The 18,786-nt window shown below is 41.7% G+C and overlaps 1 protein-coding gene across 1 annotated transcript in view; it reads left to right on the top strand.

Moving 5' to 3' along the window:
• Positions 1-18,786, top strand: part of clybl (citrate lyase beta like) — a 58,140-nt gene that overhangs the window by 28,832 nt on the left and 10,522 nt on the right. Inside the window, exons 2-3 of the mRNA XM_031286054.2 lie at positions 3,586-3,799; positions 13,951-14,139. Of these exons, the coding sequence (XP_031141914.1) occupies positions 3,586-3,799; positions 13,951-14,139 (403 nt within the window). The remainder of the gene's footprint in view (positions 1-3,585; positions 3,800-13,950; positions 14,140-18,786) is intronic.

Below are 18,786 nucleotides of genomic sequence, written 5' to 3'. Positions count from 1 at the left end.
CTGCTAATTTAGCCACACAGCCCTGTGTTATCATAACCTTTCATGTAAAAAAAGAAAGGGGGAGAGGAAAAGAAATTGGTAACGTACGTGCATATGGCACTTTGGGGACTGTTAAATATATAGAACACAAGTATATAGTGATCTAATAATGGGGAAATGTCCACCAGATGTGGGATGGTGTAAATAAAAGAATCCATATTGAGTGTAGTGAAGTGATGTATATTTGATGATGGTGCCTAGATCCCCCATTGGTTACAGCTCTGCTCAAATCTATCTGTGATGTTTATCGCTGACTGCTTATGAACGGTTCCTTTTTGGTTTTTATGAGAACATTGAAATGTTAAATATTAGCCACCACTCCTGCCATTTTTATCTAGTATTTGCCAAATCATACTGCTAAAACAAGTTCAAAGTAAATCAATTAGGCTAAATGTACGAAATAAGCCAAATAAACTGCTCATTGATGTGGTCACATTTGTGTTGTGTTGACCAGACATATACACCACCTTAATGCTTTTTTTTTGGTGATTGTGAGTGAAAATAAGGTGTAGAGGTGATGAAAAATATTCACATCATTCTAAGGGTACAAACAAACTCAATTAATTTACTACCTACCATATTAATAGTTTACTTACTTTGTTTTCTGTCCACATAATCTTGGTGACAACTGGGGACTCAAAAAGATGTAAGGTTTCTAATTTTTCCTAGCATCTTCCCAACTGTGGAACTCAGCAATATGTGGCTTTTGACATCATTGTGGACCCAAGGTGACAAAATAATTCCAGTGGAGAATTTGATTTGGCAAACGGAGGTATGATTAACAATAGGAAAGACATGCTTTGCAAAAATGGATAGGAAATGTGGGCTCTGCACAGAAAGTTACAAATGTTGACACACTGGAAAAAAGAACAGATCTCTTTACAAAGAAACCACAGCTCAACAACAGTTTACAGTTCATCAGAACAGTATGCATCACTGAGGCCTCGACATTGGTAATTACAAAGCCTACACTCTGATGGAACGGGTTCCTGTTAATAGATGGTGCTTTATAGAATTTCACTCCTTTTCATGTAAAGTTCAGCTGCTACACCGGCTTTTCTTTTAAAAACATGAAATTATTAAATACTATTTGCTGGGGTCAAAACAGGAAACCAAAACACCACAATGTATCGTTATATCATGCATCTGTAATGTCGGGCTGAAACAATTAGTAATAGTAATAATTGATTATTGATAAATTAAAATAAAATAAAAATAATCGGCAACTATTTTGATAATTATTTTAGCCATTTTTCAAATAAAGATTTTCTGTTTCCAGCATCTCATATGTGACAATTGTCTGCTGTTTTTTGTTAGTAAGTTAATTATCTTTGGGTTATGGACAGTTTATTGGACAAAAGGAGATATTTGACGACGTCACCTTGAGCTCCTGGAAATTACACCATACATATTTTTTTTTATTTTTTTTTTTTTTTATACTATATTCTGACCTGATAGTTGCAGTCCAACTCTGCTACATCCTGTTGGCATGCTTGCATATCATCTCCTCAGATGTTTAAAATGTGTTTAAGGAGAATTGAACATAGCTTTTGTTACTTTTGCATGCCAAGGATGGAAAAAATGTACCGGCCTAATTCCTACTTTACACCTTAGTTGCCAGCTTACTGTAAAATGAGACGTCCTGCGAGCTATGAAAGAGCAGAAAGAGGTAGTACAGTGAAATTAAGGGGAAAAATGCTGATTTTGGTCTTTATTATTGACCTCTGCTTCTGGTGTCTTGTGTCTAGCCAACATCAAGGCACCTCCACTCCCTTTCCCCATTCTCAGTTTTCTTCCTTCATAATGAAACCTACTCCTAAATTACAGCCCCTATCTTTTTGTAATTCACTTATATTATAATATATTTGCCTTTTAAGTGGGCACTTAATATGGCTTTTTAACATTTCCCCCTGAGCGGTATGCACAGAATAGACTGATTTCATTTAGGTTGCAACAGCCCCCTACCACTTACAATTCCCACCTCCATCCTCTTACCCACTATTTTCCTTTCTAATTCTGCAGTTTGCTTTTTTCCTCTCTTCCTTATCAATTTGGGCCCTGTAGCTTTTTGTCCCTGAAATAACTGAGCTCTACCTTTTTCTTACTGGTCTACAGTACAATTTGCCTGGTGGTGTGCCAAAGTCTTTCCTCCAACCTTTGCCATATTTGGCGAGAACTGGTCCCAGTCTAAATAGACTCTGTACCTGGAAGCACTAAAATGCTGGAAGCAACCTGAATTGGGTTTTAAACTGCCTGCTACAACCGCAACTTCTCAGTGCAGATTAGGCCTGATTGGGACTGGAGGGCATGCGGAAGCGTAGTTGACTGGATTAAGTGGCTATTGAAGCGACTTTTACTCCTTTTTAGAGAACAAAAGCCAAGAAAAGAGAATAATTCAGCCCCCTTTTTCAACAGAAGGAATACCCCCCTCTTCCTCTTTTTCTCTTGTCTTCCTTTGGCAAAGAAACTAATTACAAATATGATCCCTAGAAGGGCTTCTGATACCCATTGAGAGTTTGTGGTGGGAGAATCGGTTTCTGGCTGTAATTAGATGTATCTGATCTAAACATTTAGCTATTCATTAGGGCCAGTAGTTTCAGAGGCCAGATTGACAGAACAAATAATTAAGACATGTGACGTGTGTACAATGATTGTGATTTTTGGTGCACACAGTTGTGTGGGTGTGTGTCTATGTCAACAACTGGTCAACCTGGCATTTCATTGTGTGGCAATCCAAGTACATTTGTATTTTTATGTTGTTGGGCTGGAAAACATGAATAACTTGATGCATGTTTTCGCCCTGAGTTTGCTGCAGCACACAGTCGCTTACTCATGCTGCTTAGAAAATAAATGCTTCTAAAAATAGAAGCATACATCACAACAATATGATTGGCATTGCAAATGTTTAATTATTTGAATTATGTCTATCCATTTTATCAGTGTCACTTATAGAGCAGAATGATCTATAGTAGGTTTTGCACCTGTAGTAGTAATGTAGGTATGGAATTTGGCCTTTTTAAAACTACAATAACACAGCTACTCTGTGTTCCCTAAACCTAGATATTTCCATGACTCAGCTCCAACCACTGCTAACACCCCTACTCATTCATTTCCTGCCATCCCAGATATTTAGCAGTGTGGCAACATTAGCATATGAGTAGCTCAGTGTTTGGGTTAGTTTGTTCTCAACAAAGGGTGCCAAAGCACAAGTCAACGTCTCTCATTCACTTCAATGGACAGCTGAAGGGCAAACAGAACTCCCAAAATGAAAGGTTTCCAAACTTTCGTTGTAGTCTGTAGGAAGAGGCCTCCTTCCTCGCATATTATATAAACACTGTAGATGTTATGAAGATGAATGCAGCAACAACCTTTAATTATTCATTGTCCTTAGCCCTGTATTGATACTGTGTGTTCTCATAAGTAATGTATGCACCAAAGATGTGTATTTGTGCATACTGAGTGTTGTGTATATTTATGAAATGTACACAAACTTGTGTATATGTGTGCCACCGTGTGCTTATGTATGTTTTATATTTGTGTTGACAGGGAGAGCGGTTGGCTCCTGCCCGCAGCCTGGCAGTTGTATACCGAAGCATGGCGTTATCACCATCAGTCGGCAGGCCCCTCGCTGCGCTACATACCCCGCAGGGCGGTTCTCTACTGCCCAGGCAATGATGAGCGAAAATTGAGGAAACTAGCCACGCTGGATGTCGACTGTGCGGTCTTGGACTGTGAGGATGGTGTGGCCCTCAGTAAAAAGGTACACAAATACACAGATGCACATGTTTAATTGAAATGCAGCTTTGTATGTTCTTTAGGTGGGAGCACACAAACACACATGCACAGCTGTGTGATCCTGGCTGATTTTAATTCCATCTCCCTCCTTCAGACAGGTGCTCGGTCTTAATCACTGAAAGGCAAACTACCTAAGTGAGATGTTTAAAGCAAGCACATTTCACCCTATTATGATGGTATAAAGGCAGTGGTGGCCCCCTATCAGAGTCCTTTTAAAACAAGGTGACCATGTCCCACTGGGTGAGCAGTGGGAAAGCACCAGATGCAGCAGGTTAAAAGCATTCTTCCCCCGCCCACACAGCCTCCTCATTGGCCCTGCTGAACTGCCCATGAAATTGTGATTGGAGAGTGGGATAAAGAAGGGGCCCGGGTAAAAAGTTAACTAACAAAGGTTTTTAAGTCATGATAATAAAGATGATTGATATGGCTGGAGGCTGTTCCTGTAGTAGACAAAGACAATAAGATGATGGCCTGTGTGACTGACAGGCTAAAACTGTGACCCTATGATGGAGTTGGTGGATGTCAGAGCTTCTGTCTTTATTATGTGTTAGAGGGGAAATGCGGAGAGGAATGCAGCACTGAAGCAGCCATTCAGGCTTGAGGAGAATGTAGATGGTGGATGTCAGCATGTGACTCTATCTTATTTCAACAAAAGTATCCTGCTCCAACCCACCGATTTTGTTTACCAACCCACTTATTTCACATAAAACATAAGACATTACTTACAACTTTTAAAGTTTAAAGTCTGAGTGTGCAGGAAAAAAATTGACAATTGTGAATTTTGAATATGATGTGATTCATTTTGTTCTTGCCTTTTCAAAGGCATTTCCTCTGTTAGGAATAAGCTGGTTAGTTGTATATGTACAGGAGGCCCTGGTACAGTACATTCTGTTAAAAATAAAGGAGAAAATTACATTAGCATGTCCTATCCCTTATCACGCTTACCTCTCGGTCTTCCACTAGTAGCACTCAAACAATACCAACAATACATTCTAGAAAATAGAATTGTACCTCAATAGTTCCCTGCCTATTAATCCCATTACTTTCTCATTCTTTAATCTGGCTACATCAGCACTTCACAGTATAAGCAAAAACGTTTTTGACACCATAGGTCCATGTTGGCTTTAAAAGATGCAGACACAGTGTGCAACAATCCTGTAACCTATTATGTGTTTGTAGGTCATACTGTGTAATATAAAAATGAGTTATTTACTCGATAACATAATGTACCTTTCCTACTGGCACCCTTTCTTCACTTCCCACACTCTCAGCTTCTTTCTCCATTGTGGCAATTGGAAATCCATGGGGGTTGTTGTGTAGTTATACCTTCCCTTAAGACATGTTTATTTTTTTTAACTTTTGAATGAGTGCTTCTTGTTTGTGTATGTGGCAGGAATACTGCTAAGATTTGTTTTGGATATTCATTATAACGTTTTGAAATTAATTTGTTGTTAAAATGTTTTTTTCACTTTTTCAATGTTTTGAAAATTCTGTTTTCAAAAACAAATCTTGTCTTCTTTATTACATACACAGGGGAATATTTACCAAGGATTTGCTCCCCCTCTTTAGGTGTTGAACAGTCAAAATGCATTTGTCCAAATCTGTTAAAAGCCTGCACTGAGGAAGTATGTGTTTGAAGTTATGCAATATATTTTATGGTGTTCCTGTTCAGTTTAGCGCCGCCCAGGATTGTTGCGATTGGTTTAAAGAAATACAAACAAGCCCGAGCCCAAACACCGTTCTTTGCTCTTCTTTCACTAAAGAAATACTCTCCAGTTCTGATATAAATTATGCTATTGCAGCATCTAGGCTAACCTCTTTAGGAGCCGTCATTGTTGTTTTGAACGTTGCCTCTTTGTGTTGTCACACCTGAACCACTGCCGTCGCTGCCAGTTGCTTCTCACACGATGCTGATTGGTCCGGACCACGGTGCTTCGGACACAAACTCATTATTTAAAGCCTGACAAGATGGATTTTTGGGTGATATGTTATTATCGCGTGATCTCATGATATCGCGAGAATCCAGATGCCGTGCAACGGAAGCACTGCCATGCATCCCTAAGCACTTTAGGTCTCTAAAAACTCTGAAAGTGTTCATTTGGAATGATTGCAGTTTCATATTTTGATGACATCTGGCTCATGTTACTTTTGAGTTTTAAAACACTTATTGTAAGTCATGTTGGACCAAAGCAACTGCCAAATAAATTGAATGTAAAGATCTCACATTGCCACACTTCATGCAAATCAGATGCACATGTTGCTGGACACTTTGCATCTGCTTGTGTCAGTAAATACCCAGCTGAATTGAAAAATGTAGAGCCCCTGACGGTAATTTAAAAGTATTACCCCTAACCTGACCTCCTAGTATGCCAGATTAAGATATGTTCTGGGACCAACTGAATCAAAGAAATGGAGCAAAGCAGAGACTGAGCTTGTTAAATGCCATCCTGAACCACTGTTTTGATAAAGGCAACAATGGCTTAGGTGAAATGCGAGGTTAGTTACCGGGTGCATGGATAGGCCTTAAATGGGGCTACTGCCCACAACCATCCTCCTATTATTTGGTCATTAATGTATTCTTTTCATTATCTGTGACATTCACCTTAAAACAGGGAAGGATATTCATGACAAAAAGGTATGCCATGAAGGTCAGTCCACCCCCTCCCCTTGAAAATTGAAATCCGGCAGCGCCTGCTTTAATTGCCTGCCGCTTTGACTCCAAAAATGTCTGCGTTCCATCTTGGCAGTAATGCTGGCTGCTTACGAGGCAGGGAGATGAGAAAAGGAGTAAAGGGTAGGAGCCACCCAGAGCTTGCTAACTGTCGCCACAGACCCAGAGGGGAGAGAAGGAGAAGGAGGAGGAGAGCGAGAGAGAGGGGAGGAAAGATAAGGCTGACTGCTCTAACACTCTTACACATATCATCATATCTGTATGATCAGTGGGGTGGAGGAAGAGGGAGGGCAGGTTGAAACCCCGGAGCGGAACTGACGGCTACACCTGTCCTCTCTCCTCCTCTCTCCCTCGCTGTCTTGTTCTTTCATTGTCCCTCTCTCTCGCTCATCTCCCCTCGCCAGGGTCCTCAGGGTTAAGATTGTTTATCTCTCTCTCTCATGTTCTCTCTCTGTCTCTTAGTGCCCTATGGTCCAGTATTCCTCCTGGTGTTTCTCTCTCTCCCTCTCTTTTCCCCACATGGGTCCCTCCATCTTCCCTGACTCCCCCCTGCCTCCCTGCCGTAGAGATTCTCCCCTAATCCCTGGAAGTTTGGAACTAATGAACTAACTGCTGAGACGCTGCCACGGAGCTTGGTCCCAAACTATACTGTACTTCACACTCGATTTCCTCTCCAGATGGCATGGTGGCACGGCCGACACAACGGGGAGCACCTCTTGCACACCAGCACGCCCCTGCAAATACACAAGACATGCAGAACACAAACATACACACACAGGCAAGTGTGCACATATAGACACATATGGACAGACGTTCACACACAAATGCACATGCACGCAAGCACATACACGTATTGTTGCCGTTTGCAGCTCACTGTAAATCAGTCAAGTATGACCAGTCTCCTGCATTCACTATCAGAACATTAAAGAAGCAGGACTATTTGTTAGTGCTTAAAATTAGTTTATATACTATTTGTTTACCTGAAGGTGTATAAACCATCTAAAATAACTTTATTAATTATTATTGGGCTCACTGGATTTTACAGTTTTATGAGTACATGGATGTGATAACAGAGATTGCAGATGTTATTTGTATAATTCCTTTCATTAATAAAAACTGCTGCCTGTAACAATAGGTGCTTTATACTGCGTGACATGAAAGCTAGTGAAAGTACTAATAATTATTACCAATAATCTTCCCGGTTGGACATCAAGGGGCAACATGCAGTCCTATGCAGCAATTTGAGCAATTAGTTAGGTAAATCAACACCTCTTTGCCACAATCTCGACAAAGAATAACAACCTTCAAAAAGGTAGCATTTATTGTAGGTCTGTTGTATTATAAGGTACAGGTGTCATGGACCCCTTGTAGTTAATAGTAACTTTAACTTCTTATGCAAGAAAAGGAGATTATGGGCCAAGTTTGCATCTGGTCTATTGAGTTGACAATTTCACATTGTCAAAATTACAACAGGAAAGTGAAAGGTTTTTGTGTGGAAAATCATATTTACTTGTCATTTGGAATATTTCCAATTCTTCTACTAAAAGGCGTTCTCTGTTTTTACTTTTGCTTTGAGTTCTTTCATTAGCGACTGAGAAACTAATGGTTACTTGTGGTAGTGGTTCTTTCATACAGTTGTTAACCCTGACTGTTTAACCTTATGTCAGGTGGATGTGCACACTGATATAAAAAACTTTTTTTCCCTCATTTCATTCCCCTTTTTTTGGTCATTCTCCTGTCCGGAGATGGGCGTTTGTAGTTACAGTGAGAGCAGCTGTGGGAAGAGTAGATGGTACATTGTAGAGTGGGTGACAATATTACGGCCTATTAACTTTTTCTGGCTGTAGTGCAGTCAATATATGAGCTATGGTCTATGCATGAACTGTGCCTGACACCAGAGATTTTCAACTTAACATAAATTATGCAGCCAACTGTCAACTGATACATGACCTCAGTTCAATGCTCACTGTGTTATTCCAGAGGACACTGAAAGATCTGCTCTCCATTTAAGTGGATTCAAATGACTAAACTCTTGACAGAAAGAGCTCCTGGGAAATAATGTTAGCCAGTTGAATTATGAATACTGAACATTCGTATTTAGTGTGTGTCAGTGTGTGCGTGTATTTACATCCGTGTATTTACATGTTCTTGTTTGCGTGTGCTTGTATACTTGGGCGCTCAACACCTCAGAGGACCCAGGAGACTCGAAAGAAACTCCCAGTCAGGCTGCCAAGACTCACAAACGGGATGTGAGCCGCTCAGCCAGAAAATAGACCCTGTCCCAGCCAGATCAGAAAGCTCTTCAAATACAAACCTCACTGTCTGTCACAGTGTATGTGTGTGTTAAGTGTCATGTGTCAGGTATCGATTGGAGTCCTTTGGGAGGGTATGATCGGCGAACGAGAGGTCAGGGTGCATAAGAGAGTGATGACAGCGCTGCGATTAGCGTTCGTTGCTCAGGAGTGGAGAGGGCTTGTCCGTTGTTGGAGCACATAGAAAGTGGAGGGATTTGAAGGAGTGAAAGTTTTAAACATTTATTCTCACGTCACACGTGTTTTTAGATATCAATATAAGTCATAGATTACATTTGAGCTTTTCTCAGGTCTTTTGAGTAACTTTTGATACACACTCTCATGCAGCTGATCCAGATACCATGGGTTAAGGGCAAGGATTGAGGCCGAGCGAGGGATCGGAAAATGCTGAGACGTAGAGAACAGAGAGGCCCTCTCTCCCTCTCGCATTATCCTGTTACACTCTTGTGTTTTCACTGGCAGAGCCGCTCTGTGCTACGTGGGCTGCGCAACGCAACACTCGGAGAGTAACCCCAGTAGGAGGAGTGATGATGGAGAAGGCCACGAGGAGAGGAAAACATTAAAGAATTGGTGGAGGAGGAGGAAAGGAATGGAGCAGATGTTGCCTCACAGCAATGCTATACTTCTTATTTTGCAAGAATGTTACTTGATTTAAATTTTCTGTCTTAATGGCAAGGCACATTGACGTAATCAGACCCCAGCTAGCTATTTGAAACCTAATTGTATTCTATTACTTCTAACACAAATTCATGTGTCATTGGCCATTTGTTGTCATGTAATTAGTTGTTCTTTTCACATATGGGCTCAAGACACATGTTTGCAGTTCACTTGTTGTGTTTTCACACCTTCTTTCTAAAATGCCCTCCAGCTCATGCACTTCAAAGCTCAGAAATAAAGCCAAATGTTAGTCACTTAAATACCATAATAATAATAATAATAATAATAATAATAATAATAATAAAAAATAACCATCTAAAAATGAATCATTGATTTAAAAGAAAGCTAATAGAGAGATGTCAAGTGAAGCGTAATAATTCCTGTGTTAGTTGTTGTGAGTAGTCTGGGCAAACCGTAAATTAGACAGACTATGTTGGTGGAGACAGCTGTACTGGGAGTTGCAAATGAGACATAAATCACTAGGAAACCAACTGATGCATAATCACTAATGAACAAAATAATTGTAATTCTGCAGAGAATAGATTATATATGTGAAGATACTGAATGATGGAACTTACCTTCATTTTTCCATCAAAATGGATACATAGCCTTGGGAATTAATTTCCCCAAAACATTGCAATGCAGCTTGTAATGAACTGTAACCAAAGAGCTGTAATGAGATATTTTCATGGCTAATTAAAGTGAACAAATAGTGAGTAATAACTAGATGTTCTTCCATCTCCGGCTGTCAGTTTTGACCAACAATGACAAGCAGGTTTCACTATTTACAAATTCCTTCTTCTCTATCCTGCTAGTCATGTCTTGTTGTCTGCCCTGACAGGATAACGGATACCACAGTGTGCCTCCAACTGACAAGAGTGAAGGCCTGAATCTCCTTCTGCTACGTCTCAGTTATCAATGTAGCCTGAATTAGTCTGTCATCTCACTCTAGCTTACTGTAGGGCAGCGTGCCACTTGTCAAAACCCATCCGCGATGACTTGAAGCCTGCTTACACACACCCACCGAAACACACAGACAGACGAACAAGTGCGTACACAGTCACACTTCAGGCAAGCAGCCTTCACCAGCGATAGTCTACAGCTCATTTTAAATGGCATCGCGAGATGCACAGCAGGATGCAAAACGCCAAAAGAAGGAAAAACAACCTACTCTCATTTTGTTTCCCACTCTTTTCACACAGGACTATATATACTTTCAGAATAAAAGACACAGCACTATACTGTTTGAAGGCACCTTGTCAGTGATGAAAGTTGCGCTCTACATACATAAGTGTTTTTTGAGAATGCAGACAGACGAAAAACACTGACTTGTTAATGTTGTAAATGATCCTAATTTATGCCATTAGTCTAATGTATTTTGCTGTTTTTCAGGCAAGTGATACCCACAAGTTTTAATTTCTAGAAACATTGAATCTACCCCGTCTTATGCCTTTTCTAATACACATTTCATCTCATGGAGACCTTTTTATTTTTCCTCCTTTCTGTCCAGTATATACACTAACAAGCATTGTCCTGAGATCTAATTTAAATTGGATAAAGGGACCGAGAGTGCGAGTCTACATCCAGAGTCTGTCCAGAGGCGATGTTTGACGTTGCTCATTTCAAGCTGCATGATGGCAGGGCTGGACATCCATGATCTGATGCTGGAGAGGAAGGCTGTCCCGCTGTGGACTGTACACACATCAGTTTGGACGCAACAGTCTGATGTGGTGTCTACAAGGCAGTAGCCATGCTGTGTCACGTATACACAGCACTCTGTAGGATCCTGAGCATCGAGGCTCAGGCTGTGTGTTAAGGAGCTGACCTCGCTCTTTGGAAGGTCAGCCTCTCTGCCTTTTGAAAAGCTTCTCGTGTGCATCTATGCATTCGAAGGCCCTGCCTGCATGGCCAACCGCTCGCCCACCTGCCTGCCTGTGTGTCAGCTTCTAATGATGAAGATGATGGAGGGAATCAAAGAGGGATGGAGCTGACATTGGGGCGAGCTCTCCATGGGACACCAGGTGATTGGGGAGGGAGCTTTGAAGCAACTTGTTGGATGGCTGTCCATTAATGTAAAATTTCTCCTTTTCAAAGGGCTTTATTCAAGCTCGGAGTAGCGGAACCCATAGGGGTCAAGGTGTCTGGCGTAATAATATCTCTCTCTTACTTTACAGAGAGAGAGGGAGATAAAAGAAAGGATAGTGCACAGTGATCTGGCCTTCTCCTTAGCCGTTCCTGACGTCATGGTTTCAGAAATACCGTTGCAAAAGGAGAAAAGTGCAGGAGACAATCCTTGCGATGAGCGGTCTCTGGTTACATTAAAAGGATTTTATACATGTAGGCTGCTAGTATCAGGCTGAGGTTGGAGCGGGAGACTCGGCCCTCTCCAGTCTATTTGATCTGTGAATGTTATAAACCATGCTTTTTGATCATTTCTGAATTGCTATTTATTTAGTTTGGTCAGGGATCAATGTGGCTCCTGGCATTATGAGGCAGCCAGCGGTTCACACAGATCAATTTTCTCCAGTCACCATGAACTGGGGAGGGACAGACAGAATTTAATCCACCAAGTAGCAGGTTTATGAATAGTGAATTATGTCTGCGTAAATCGCTCCATCCGTTTTAAGTTACCGCGGTACAGTTACGGGTCTAACTTGGCCTATGAGAGCGACAGTAAGCCAGAGTAACAGAGAGGTTACAGCAAACTTAGTCAAAGATCACAGTGCCTCATCATATGGTGTGACAATCCCTCTTGTCTCATTCAATGAGGTGAAAGACAGACATAGATGACACACAGCAGTCCAGCCTGCTCATGACCCCTATTAAATCCGAGCAAATCTTTGATATGTACTTTGATACCATATTTTATTGATACTGGAGGGGTGTTCATAATATCAAGTACAGTTCTGCATTCCAGGAGATCAGAGCGAGGGCTGTTTTGTCTCAGAAGCTGTCCCGTGACCCTTAAGAGACGGCTCTCATACAACTGAACCTATTGACTGTAGTCCACTTTAGTTTTTACTAGAGATTGTGATGTATGGGCTCTCCATGTAATATCTGTCTACAGTTTCTGTTTCATGCACACACCCACATTACTTCTGAGATCGGTCTTCTAATGAACAGCTTGTTTAAATATTCCACTCGGTGTCAGTTTAAGAGTATTTTTTGTTTGAGAGAATTTTTTAGTAGTTTAAATGGAAATGGGGGGGGTCCCCCAATCTGAGCATCTCCACAACACACACACACAGTGCATTTCACTATCTTTGTGGGGACCCGTCATTGACATAATGCATTCCCTAGCCCCTTACCCTAACCTTAACCATTACAGCTAAATGCCTAACCTTAACCCTTACCCTAACCATAACCGAATTCTAACCCTAATCCTAAAACTAAGTCTTAACCCTCAAACAGCCCTTTGAAGTTGTGGGGTCCAGCATTTTGGCCCCACAAAGCTGTCCGGACCCCACAAGTATACTGTATTCCCGGTTTTTGGACCCCACGACAATAGTTAAACAAGAACACACACACACACACACACACACACACACACACACACACACACACACACACACACACACACACACACACACACACACACACACACGTGTGCGCGCGCAAGCACTCAAAGGCCCCAGCCTCTGATCTGACCTGACAACTCCTAAGCTACCGTTTCCTCATGCTGCTTAACTCGGACCACATTTCTCCCAGAGAGCCTCTCTCTTCTCACTAGCCGGACTTCTCTCCCCATTCCATCCCTCTTTCTCTCCGTTCCCGTAGCCCAGCATCTGGTTTGAATAAAGCGGCGTGTGCTACTGTGTTACTGATAGAAGTTAGGACTGTAGGCTTCTCTTTGATTTTTTTTTACATCCTCCTCATCTCTCTTCCTGCTCAGCTCATACAATGCCTGCATTGAGAGAGCAAAGTTGAGTGTGCAGCCTATGTTGTGTGGATTTGTGTCATACTGTATATAGATAAACTGCAGTCAAGAGAGTTCAGGTGTTATTTTATTTTTTTTATGTTAATGTTTCATCTTCATATTTTTTTTTCCAGATTGACTTTGTCAACCGCCCACACATATGACACATTATTTGTGTCTGCAATGTGTTGTTTATTTTTATGATCATGCTTAATGGTCAATATAATTTATGTAGCCACATTTCCTTGGGAGGAAATTTGACTTTTATTGCATTCTTTTATTGCAATTTATCCAGTACTATTTTGGTGAATGGAACTGATTTGAATACATCCATTTTTCTCTTGTAAATGTTCAATGGAGCTAGACCAAATCTCAACCTTTATTTTTTGCTCCATTTAGCTTTTTTTCCCATATATTCTTGGGTAGTCATTTCTCACAGTAACTAGCTTTTAAAATGTACCGTTTTGAATCTTAAAAACTCTTTATTAGTGATTTAAAAGTGCAGTCTGACCAGACGCATCACATGAAATAATCATGTGGTTTATGTTCCTGTGCTACAGACAGAGGCCAGGGAGACCATTCCCAGGATGTTAGCAGAACTGGACCTGGGCCGGACAGAGAAGTGTGTGAGGGTGAACTCAGTGTCCAGTGGCTTAGCTGAGGCTGACCTGCAGGTCATCCTGCAGGCTGAGGTTCTCCCTCCTGCCATCATGTTGCCCAAAGTGGAGGACATGCAGGAGGTACAGTGGGTAAGTTCAAGACATTGGCCCACCTTATAAGTGCTCCTGTAATGTTTTTTTTTTTTTTTTTTTTAGGTCAAAGAAGGCTGAATGGAATAATCAGAAATATTTTTTTACGAACGATATGTAACCACTTCCTAAAAAAACAAAACGAAACACAAAGTTGAAATACATGTAAAAAAAAACTAAACAAGACAAAAAAATACCCTTGACTTTTCTCTCTTTCACCTCTGGTTGTCTTTTAAAAAACACAGTGGAGCTCTTGCACAAACTCATGAAGTAAGAGGAAACCACGGGAATCTTCAAAGCAATCATAACAAACTTTTCCATTTCCCAGTAAAAGTGGGAATCGATCCCTGTGGCAGGACTCAGGGACAGACAGAGTGTTTTTCTTGGCCGCTGCTCAAGAAACAGATGACATTTCTTCAGATTAGCTTCAGAAGCCCGATAGCTCTCTGTAACAACACAACGGTGCCTTTTGCCACTGCTGAACTGCCTTGAACAGTGTCCATTGTGGCTAAGAATTAATTTAATCAAACTTAAAGCACAGGTATGATGAATAAAAAAAATATGCCGCAAACATGCATGTGGATGAATTCCGTTATTCATGCACACCTTTGAATATTCTTGAATATTAAGTCGAAAGGCTATCTTGTCAGTTGTGTATGAGGAAGATCACACACTGATATTTGAAAGTAAATATGTTTGTTTTGCAAATTCATAAGCAAGTGAGAATGCAAATCCAGTTGCCTTACTCCCAGTTTCCACCGGTTGCGGAACGTCTGCGGACCCGCTCCGGAACGGCGGTGGAGTCATTAGGTTTCCATTAAAGTCTATGTGTGTATTTCCACTGACTGCGGAACGGCTGCGGAATGGCTGCGTTCCGACTCCGGCACAGCTCCGGCGATCCGCAGCCCTCCGGAGCAGATACCCGGAGCTTCTGTTTTTGCTGGACGCCGGAGAGCTCCGCAGCAATTCAGCACACGGCGGATAGTGCGGGACAGGAAGTCGAGCACAGAAACAAAATAAAACATCTGGTTAATTTTCAAAATAAAACACACCATGCTCCCGGCGGATCATATTTCCCTGCACTACACCTTGAAAACACAGCACAGAGTTGTTTCCCCTCTACTCCTCTGGATGGAAACAAACTGTTGTTGGTTTTGTGGTTCTATTCTACCTGAATTTGCAAGATCTAGTGGGTCCTTGTGACTTCAGCTGTCAGTCATGGCCGCAGCTGTGCCACAACAAATCCGGACCTGGTGGGTATTGACGGATGGCGGAGCAAGGAGCTGACACGCAGCGGAGCCGGTCCGCAGCCATTCCGCATTCGGTGGAAATCCAGGGTTAGACTTGGTACTTAAAGGTCTTCTGTCACGTCTCTGACTAAAAGTCTTCATACATGTATCACAACCTGATAGACCAGATTTGATGTAAAATATTACAAGCTTTTGCATTCTTACAATGGTTATTGATAATTGCACACAAACTGTTAAAACAATTGCAGTGCATTGCCCACTAATATTGTTCCCAATTGTTGTTTTTATAAATTGCAAAATGTCCATACTGACTGGGCGTGTGCTCTAGTCTGGGCTTGGCCATCCCTCTGGCTTTCTATAAAGGGGCGCTGTACGGATGTCAGGTCCCAAAAGGTCAGGAGACAGTGACATCATTAATGCAAGCCTTTCTGATCAGCTCCATATGGTTCACTTAACAGGAGAAACCAGGTTACTGTCTGCCCCTTTCACTGTTTGTGTCTGAATACAGTTCAAAGGTGCTGTATTGAAGTACTTTTAGCTAAATACGTTTATTTTACTTTTTCTCTCTCTTTGCATACACTCAAGCAGTTTACCTGAGCATTGTTTAAGCTTTTATAATTGTGTCAAGCTACACACATTCAGAACTGTGTTCTGGTGATAACACAAGAGGAGACATTTAGATTGTTTTAGAAAAGAGAGAGGGCTGAAAGGAGGGTATCTTGTCTGGCTTTTCCCTCAGTGTTACAACGCCCGATCACACACACGCACACATATGCACACACACATCTATATACACTCATACATGGTCTTGGGGCAGGAGCAGGAAGTTTTTAACTAGTGGTTTTAATTAGAACACATCTATTTCCTGCTGCCCTTTCTTTCTTCCAAGTATAATTGCTGACAGGTGTTCACTAATTCTCTCCCTAAGCTCAGCCGTTTCTCCCTTTGCTACTTTTCCTCACTTAAGTCAATTTTATTCTGCATTAACTTTCCTTTTTTTCTTTTTGAAAATCATCCACTATTATTATTATGCTGAAAATCCCAGTCAGTCCGTTAAGAGCTATAAAGTGATTAAGTAATTGCCTGCTTATGTTTTTTTTTTTTGTCATACTAAAGCTTTGTTGCAAAAACACTGAGTGCACTGTAAATCTGTTTGCACATTGGATTTACAGTGTGTTTGTCAGGGTGTTTCTGCATCAGCAGGTGCATGTGTGCTCCTGAAACAGTCAAGTCTGTGGCTCTGGATGGGACATTAATTCATTCATGTATGCTCATCTAATCTTGTCCCTCAAACTTTCTCTGTCTTCTTTACACATGCTTTTCTGTGTGCACATTCATACGTCTGTGTTGTAAGCATATGTCTGATTCTCTCCACTCTTGTAAGGCAGCGCAGTAAATCCCTCACTTGTTTATTTTTCTCCCTTTTTTTATTGATATTAGCACAGGAACCTCCAGACTGATTTGTCGCTAAAAGATGGACTTGCTTGTTTCTCTTTGTGTGGAAATCTTTAGCTCTGCCTTTCTCCTCTCCCCCAACCCTTGTGTGACTGACAGGCCTTATTGGGCTATAACAGGCGGAACTCCCTCCTTTGTCTGAGGACAATTCTCACACAGATTCGGAGCCGTGTGCATTCTTTGCCCACCACACTATTTGGTGTGCACTGGGACCGAAAGAATCGCACCCTGTCCCGCTCCTCCTCCTCTACTCCTCCTCCTGTCCCCTCCCCTCATCCCTTTCTCCGCTTCCCCTCTGTGAAATGAACACTTCAGCAGGCCGGAAACATTTAATCTGGCCCCCTTTTGAAGAAAATTAATTGAAACTTGTCCCACTATAGCCTCCTTTCTCTAGCTCCATCCCTCCCTCCTTCTCTTTTCATGATTGGGTGGTGAAATTGTCAGAGGGCTTGTTTGTAGCGTGGCTTTGAATGGCAAGAAGAGGTGTTATTTCTTCTTTTTTCTTTCTTTTACTTTTTTTTTTATTCAGTAGTGAATACCATCTTAAAGGGTCCTAGTTTTGAGAGCCATTGGCAGCTAATGGTTGCTGTATATGCTCTACAGGAACAATCAGCAAGCACTAGTACCTCTTATGCAGTGTAAATCAGGCCCTCAAAAATGTCTAATAGCTGAATAGGAGAATAAGCAGGACCGAAACATGTAATCAGAGAGGCTAGGAGGCTCTTTAGCCAGCGGTGTCGCATTGAGCTGTCATTTGTTTTCCTCCAGCAGAATCCAAACAGCCTGCTCGGCTCGCCGCGGCCTTGTTGGGGTTTGCGTGGCACAGTGTCGTGGTGGTAATCTCTGTGTGTAATATCAGCTAGGTTTCCCCACAACGGGCCATATCTATCTACTTTCCTCTGTCACAGAAATAGGTTTATCTACACCCTCTTTTCACACTCCCTGATCGGACCCCCCCACCCCTTCCTGTGTTCGCGAAGGAGGGGGGATATTATGCTAAGCCCCCAGCGTTAGTTTTTATGTTGCCATAGCAGCCCTGCTCCCACAGGGTTGTGACCTCAGATGATTACAGTACAAAGCCTATTGGGTCTTGAAAACCTCTTTGAAGATGAAAAGTCTTTGATGGTTTGTATTTATGCAAATCTCTCAGATATGATTTATCCAACTGAGATTGAATGGAGAGATGATTAAAATTGCCCCTATTTTTTATGAAATCGTTCAATGGAGGCCCACTCTTTCAGTTTTGAGAACAAGAGTGGTGAGTGTGAGCACATGGGTTGTTTTGCTCTTCATTTAGAAAAATAGCAGTGTTATACCTGAGGTTATTTATATCTGTCTTTTTCCTGGTGTGTCAAAGAGGGAGCGAGAAAAAGGAGAGGAAGGGGGGACATGGAGTTAGACATTTCTGCTCTGAGTTTTTGCGCCCTCTTCTTTTCTTTCCCCCCCCCCCTTTTTTTTTTTTTTGACTGGCTTTGAAAGGAAATATCTGACGGAGGGGGCTTTTGTGTGTTTCCAGATGATAGATTTTGGAATTTGGGCTACCCCACTGGCAGTCCAGGGCTAGCTGTGAACTGGTCTGTTGGAAAAAATGTAAATGCTTTGGTCTTCAAAGAATTAAACTTGGTTTTAAAGCCTTACTTAGGTGAGCTTGCATATTAGCAGGAGTCGTGCAGAATAAAGGCCTCAGCAAAGTGTCACATCACAGTCTGATTGTTGCTCAAGTCTCCCTGTTCCCTGCCATGGAGGGGGGGACACAAAACAGAATAATGTAGGAGTAAAACACACTCAAAGACATCCCAAATCTTGTTTCTTCTCTCCTTTTCTGTATTTTGTTTCTTCTTTGGTTTGCCCTGTGTATGCATGTGCTCGTGCGTGCATGTCTGCATTTACATGTGCATACTCTCTCAGGGGAGCACATGCTGTAGTTGTGCGGATCCTGTGA

Source organism: Sander lucioperca, chromosome 8 (genome assembly GCF_008315115.2).
Source record: "Sander lucioperca isolate FBNREF2018 chromosome 8, SLUC_FBN_1.2, whole genome shotgun sequence".
In the NCBI taxonomy this organism is placed as follows: Eukaryota; Metazoa; Chordata; class Actinopteri; order Perciformes; family Percidae; genus Sander; species Sander lucioperca.
Note: the sequence above shows the minus strand (reverse complement) of the source record. Positions and strands in the feature narration are given on the sequence as shown.